Source organism: Trichosurus vulpecula, chromosome 1 (assembly GCF_011100635.1).
Source record: "Trichosurus vulpecula isolate mTriVul1 chromosome 1, mTriVul1.pri, whole genome shotgun sequence".
NCBI classification, from domain to species: Eukaryota; Metazoa; Chordata; class Mammalia; order Diprotodontia; family Phalangeridae; genus Trichosurus; species Trichosurus vulpecula.
The window spans coordinates 354,882,016-354,888,550 of record NC_050573.1 but is presented as its reverse complement, the minus strand read 5'-3'; the positions used below and the strand labels follow the sequence as shown (position 1 = coordinate 354,888,550).

General features: G+C 39.8%; 1 protein-coding gene across 1 annotated transcript; it reads right to left on the bottom strand.

The window, feature by feature from the left end:
- Positions 1 to 339: 339 nt before the first annotated feature.
- LOC118838378 (endonuclease III-like protein 1) lies at positions 340 to 2,674 on the bottom strand (the record flags this gene model as incomplete). Its single annotated transcript, XM_036745655.1, is given in 2 exon segments — positions 340 to 923; positions 2,637 to 2,674. Coding segments are annotated over 2 exon segments (570 nt in total), but the record flags the coding sequence as incomplete, so codon positions are not given.
- Between the last annotated feature and the right edge of the window lie 3,861 nt (positions 2,675 to 6,535).

Below are 6,535 nucleotides of genomic sequence, written 5' to 3'. Positions count from 1 at the left end.
GCATATTCCAAATAGGTAACTTCTGTCTTGACTGACAGCAACAAGCTTCTTTGATAAACTGTCAGTCAAATTGATCTAATGCTGGCCAGTTGGCAACCTGATTCTGGGCAGATGGGGGCAATGGTAAGGCAGCAAGCCACATTGCTGTGTATAATATGTATAATATGTATATGTGTGTGTATATATATATATATATATATACACATATAGGGAGAGAGAGAGAGAGAGAGAGAGAGGACTTTTTCTATTTTTTAGAAATAAAGACAGACCCAAGTGTGAAAAAAAAACAGACCCAATGTGGGTACAAGTCTTAGGCACTTGATAGGAATTCCAACACTGGCTGGCTGTCCATCTGATCCCTGTACCTCCGGGGTCTTTGCTGCAGCCTTCTTCAAGGCCTCTGTGCTGCTGGGCACAAGCCTCGGTTGAGGCAGTCCCCACACCGAGGGTTCACTGGCAGGCAGGTCTGCTGGCCAAAGCCAACCATCAGCCAGTTAATCTTCTTCCACAGATCCCTTGGCAGCCAGTCCTCCAGGGCAGCTCTGGTTTCCTCAGGGTACTTGGTCTCCTTCTTGGTCCATTTCAGTCTGTTGCTGATCCTGTGTACATGTGTGTCCACTGCAGTGCCTGACACCTTGTCCTAGGCAATGGCCATGGCTAAGTGTGCCATCTTGGGTCCAATGCCAGGAAGTGCCACCAGCTCTGCCACAGTGGCTGGGATGTCGCCCCCATATTGCTGCTTCAGGATCTTGCTTGTCTGCTTTATGTACTGCACTTTGCTCCTCCAAAAGCCAATTGGGTAGATGAGTTGACCTGGGGTATTGTCATCCATTTGCAAGATGCTGTCTAGAGTCAGGCCTCTCTCCCTAAGCCGCCGCATGGCAGCTGCTGTGACCTGGTCTTTGGTCTGGCTGGACAGTAACCTTTGACAAGAAGAATTTGTTGTTAAAATCCCAGTATTTTGTTTCTTTTCAATAGCATAGTGGAAAAAAAAGTGTGCTCAAGACAAACAGTAAACAACAAGGCAATAGGAAGAACCAGGAACAACTTAACATATTCAGAATTTTATTCCAGAGCTGCAGTGGTTTCCATGATGGGATTGGCCTTATCTATTTTTGGACATCTTGATAGAAAATAATAGAAGTAATAATACCTGTATAGCAAGAGACTGCCAAAGAAGATTTATTGATCAATTTAATTCCCACGCAATATTAAGCAACCAATGGATGACTCTAGCATTCAAACACAACAAATTTAGGAAAACAAAGCCAACAGCCAGAAATTGTTGGGAACAGCAATGACTTGCCATTCCCAGAAATTGGGCTAATGACTGCGTATCAAAGAACTTTGCTCAATCTGTTTTGGAGAGGTACTACAATCCCATCAAGGCATGTTGGAATAGTCAAAGTAAAATGAATAGTTGAGAATTATCCAACGAATTTGGGCAGTGTTCATAGATGTTCAGTCAATTACAACACTTAAGTACATGTTCTGGCTTCAATTATGTGGCTAATAGTGGCCTTAGTTCTTTATTTGGTATTTTTGATGCTAACCTTATTTTTAGATGAGTGAATGAGACTGGTTAGTTTTTGTGAAAACAGCTTATTATTTTTGAAGATTTATTTTGAGAGAGTATTTTTAGTAAATCACATTTATGGTATGTAATAAAATTGCTGAACTCAATTTCATTTTTGCTTGGTTAAGTGACTCAGCAGTAACAATATTACATTTATTTAGCATTTTTTCATCCATTATTTCATATGATCTTCAAAACCTATAGCACAGTCCCTACTACATAGTCATTTGCTTTAGTGTTCAAATTTTTTCAGTGGCTATCTCTTGCTTTTAGATAAAAACAACTCTTCTGCCAAGCATTTGAGTCTGCCACACTCTTGCTCCAAACAAATTTTCCAAACTTCTAAATCCCTTTCCTCCTATTGTCTAAACTCAGCATCTCATCCTAATTCTTCATTCCTTTTCACAGGCTTTCTCCAATATCTAGAATCTGGTCCCTCTACCTTTATCTTCCATTCAGCTGCCAAAGTGATTTTCCAAAGGGTAGGTCTGAGTGTGCCACCCTCCTACTCAATAAACAATAAATGGTTCAGTGGATAAAGTTCTAGGCCTGAAGTCAGAGTGTTCCTGAGTTCAGTTCCAACCATAGCCATTTACTTGCAAGTAGGCAAGTACTTACTGGAAAGACACTTAACTCTGTTTGCTTCAGTTTCTTACCTGTAAGAATGAGTTGGAGAAGGAAATGTCAAACCATTCTACTGTATTTGCCAAGAAAACCCCAAATGGGGTCACAAAGCATCACACATGACTGAAATGACCAAACAATAAAAAGGCTCCCTATCACCCCACCAGAATCTAATACAAAATCTTTTGTTTGTGTTTCAAGCCTTTCATGACCTACCCAAACACCTCCCCAATTGTATCAGTACAGCAAGATTCATGACCATGAACATACCTGAATCGTTCAGAATCACAAAGTATGAAAAACTCTCTAGGTAGAAGGAAGAGGAAGTATAACATTTATTTAGACTCCAGAGGATAAAATCCCAAGACCAATAACTCCAATTCAATAAAGCAGTAATTATATTCCAAAACCAGTAAGCCCACCTCAACATAGCAACAAGGAAATTATAACACAGTATTTTAGCAAGGAACCAAGTCATCCCGTAACCTTCCCACCTGCTAGGGCCTTCCTGTAAACAATCACTCACCAGTCCTAACTCTCCACTCAGTGCTCTCTCCGCAGCTCCGTAGACTCTGATTTCCTGCTCCTTTTCCTTGGGCTGAATTGTGATTCCTGTAGCTCTGCAGATTCTGCTGCTTTCAACTCTGGGCTCTCCTTATATACAGTCGTAGACAGCATCTGATTGGCTAGAACTCAGGTCTCATATTGGCTGAATTCATCATTGACTAGAACTCAGTGCACATACAATTGGCTCTAGTCTTAGGAATTCCCCTTAGGGCCCTGAGGGCTTCATGCCCAAATCAGCTTAGCACCCAGTAAGTAGGGGCTTTAGGCCTACTTAGAAACAATCAAGCTTTCCCACCTTGCTGCACCTGAGGCCTATTGAATGGGTGGGGAAGATCTTTAATCACATTAATACTACACCAATCTTTTTCACTTTCCTCCCCACCATGCAATGACAGTAGTGTCCTGGCTGTTCCTCAAACACAACACCCCGTCTCTGGACTCTGAGCATTTTCTCTGCCTCCCTCCATGGCTAGAATCCTCTTCCTCCCCATCGCTGCCTCCTGGCTTCTCTCCCTTCCTTCAAGTCCCAAGTAAAATCCCATCTTCTACAGTAAGCCCTACCCAAGCTCTCTTAATTACAGCATCTTTTCTCATTTCCTATTTATTCTATATGTAGCTTATTTGTACAAATTTATTTATTATCTCTCCCATTAGATTATGAGCTCTTTGAGGGCAGGGACTGTCTTTTGCCTCTTTTTATATCCCCAATACTCAGCACAGTGCCTGGCGCATAGTGAGCACTTAATCAAAGTTTATTGACTGACTGACTTCCGACTCTTAGAATGCTTGGTTTCCTCCAATATTCAGATTAGCTGCTTCCTCCTAAGGTGGATTTCAACTTCATGAAACCCTTCTGGTCATACTAATTGCTATTTTTTTTTCCCTGCTCAAATTACTTTGTAAGCACTTAAATACGTATATACAGCATCCTATCCCTCTAGTAGAATATAGACATTTAAAGGTGTAGGACAGTTTCTTTGTTTGTTTGTTTCACTTTTGTTTCTGCCTTTGAATCTGGGGTACTTGGCAGAGTGCTTCCTGGTCCCTAGAAAACATAGCATTTGTGCAGTGCTACAATGTTATCAAAGTACTTTAGATATATTGTCTCAACTCACCCTCATAGTGACCCCATAAAGTAGGTGCTATAATTATCTCCATTTTACAGATGAGGAAACTGAAGCTGAGATGTTAAATAAGGGGCTCAGGATCGCACATCTAGTAGCCTAAGGATTTGAACTTTTTTTTCTTCTGATGCCACAGTGAGAATTCTGTCTGCTATGCCATCTGACTATATGATATTGTTCAATCATTTTCAGTCTTGCCTGACTCTTCGTGACCCCCATTTGGGGTTTTCTTGGCAAAGATACTGAAGTGGTTTGCCATTTCCTTCTTCAGCTCATGTTACAGGTAAGAGAACTAAGGAAAACAGGGTGAAGTGACTTGCCCAGGGTCACATAGCTGGTAAATATCCGAGGCTGGATTTGAACTGATGAAGATGGGTCTTTCTTACTCCAGGCCTAGCACTCCATCCCCTGAACCACCCAGCTGCCCAGCTGTATAATATGTGCTTAATAAATTTCTATTAAATTACTGAATTGAGTGCTATGAGCTATGGAATGCAAAAACTATAATAGTGATCTAAAATGGAAATCTTATGGATAAACTGAGTCTTAGAGATGTGATATATCTTCCCAAGATCGCGATAAAAGTCTGGGTTTGAGGTTAGGTCTTTTTATTTTAATTCCAATTTTCTCTCTTTTCTCCCTTAGGCAGCTAGATGGTATATGGGATTAAGTTCTGGACTTCGTTAGGGGAAAAAAATATTAAAATCCTGCCTCAGCCACTTATTAGTTGCATGACCATGAGAAAGTCACTTAACCTGTTTCAGCCTAATGTTTCTCAGTATGTATCTCATATGGTTGTTGTAAGAATCAAATAAATATTTAAAGTGTTTTGCAAACCTTAAAGAGCTATCTATATAGATGCTAATTATTATTAACATTTATACAATACTACCTTTATAATTTATCTTTTAGTAGATATGGCAGAAATTCTCATTTTGCAATCTTTTAAAGGTTGAGATAAAAGAAGAACTGCAGCCCAGAAATACATATGTTCACTTCAGGCCTGGCAAACAGAAATGCTAATACAAAGTTTACTGGATTTCACAGGCCAGAGGAATTGGTCATTGCTTCTCTGATTAAAAGTCATAAACCCAAGAGAGAGTACCCAAAACCTTTAGTACCTGTGCTGAGAGTATGTAAGTTTGTAGTTCTTATTTTCCCCATGCAATAGGGGGAAAAATACAGCTTCATTTATAGTAAGTGCTGATCTGGGCAAGATTTAAGTGGAATGAATCTCTCAAATGCTTGGGTGTTTTTGTGAATGATTGCACCAGCTTGAGGGGTAATGAAAGACTTGAATTCTATATAAGAAATGGTAGGTAACTGTCTAAGTGCATTACTTATTCTGTACATATCAGTGTAACTCATTCAAAGGTAGAGGAGAATTGGTAACAATAGCAATGAACAGCAGGCTGGCTAGAAGTTTAGATAGAGTATTCTGGTGGTTAGTGATTTCTCAAGAAACCTTTTTCCTAGAAAATTAGGTAGGACTACTATGGGGTAATGGGCAGTAGCTACAATAATGATGAACTTATTAAAGGTCCTGGTAAATCACTCATTTGCTATTATACGTGCAAGGTAATAGAGTCCAATGAAATTCAAGCCAGAAATGCCTTTCTGTGATCTCCTATTCCTACCTCATGTCTTCTGACCCTCCCTTAATTTTTTTTTTTTTTGGCATGAGGTTAGTATTTCTCCCTGGCCTAAATATAACACCAAATCAATTAAGGCTTTGCTTTTGACAGATATACATATTAAAATAAGGAATATAGGCTAGGTGGTTTGAGAATACTGACCTTGCCTCCTTGGGTTACCTTTGGTCCTGGCTCAAATTCGTTTGTAGCAAAGCCAGAGAGGATATGGGAGTATGCAAGAGTGTCTGATACTAAGTTGGGTAGTTATTTGGAAGAGAAGATTTTTATATCTTGCCCAGACATAAGGATCACAAGGGAAAGACCTAATTTTAGATTGGGGGCACTCTGGTTGATTTCAGTTAGCTAGATGTGGTGGTTATGATAAGCCAACTATTAGCTGCTCTTATCAGGGCGATAACTAGCTACTCTATCCTAGCAGACTGAAGGTTCAGTAACACAAAGACATAATGCCCAGTGAGGAAAAGGCCAACCAGAAGGAGAATGAACCCAGTGGGGATGTTGTACCGAGTAAGATCTTGTGAGAAAAGATTTGGGGAATCACATCACCAGAAGACATCATCCTGAATCCCTGGAAGTACAAATTGCCTTTCCATATGTATTCTCCATGTTTGCATACATCATGCATGATTCTTATTCGTGTTTGTTCTCCTCATTGGGAGTGTGTATACCTATCCATATATTTATTTATATACGTGTATATATCTGTATATGTATATATATATATATAGACATATGTAGATGTTATGAGTATTGATTTATGTATATATACACACACATAAACACTCATATATGCCTATCCATAATATCAATTGTGTCCCTGGGCTTACAAAAAAAAAGAAAGAAAAGAAATGTAGAAGCATCATGGGAGCTCCTAGCTTTTCTTATTGAGTAACCAGAAATTGGGGCAGATAGTTGGCTCAGTGGAAAGAGCACTAGGCCTGGAGTCAGGAAGACCTGAGTTCATATCCTGCTTCAGAGACTTCCCAGCT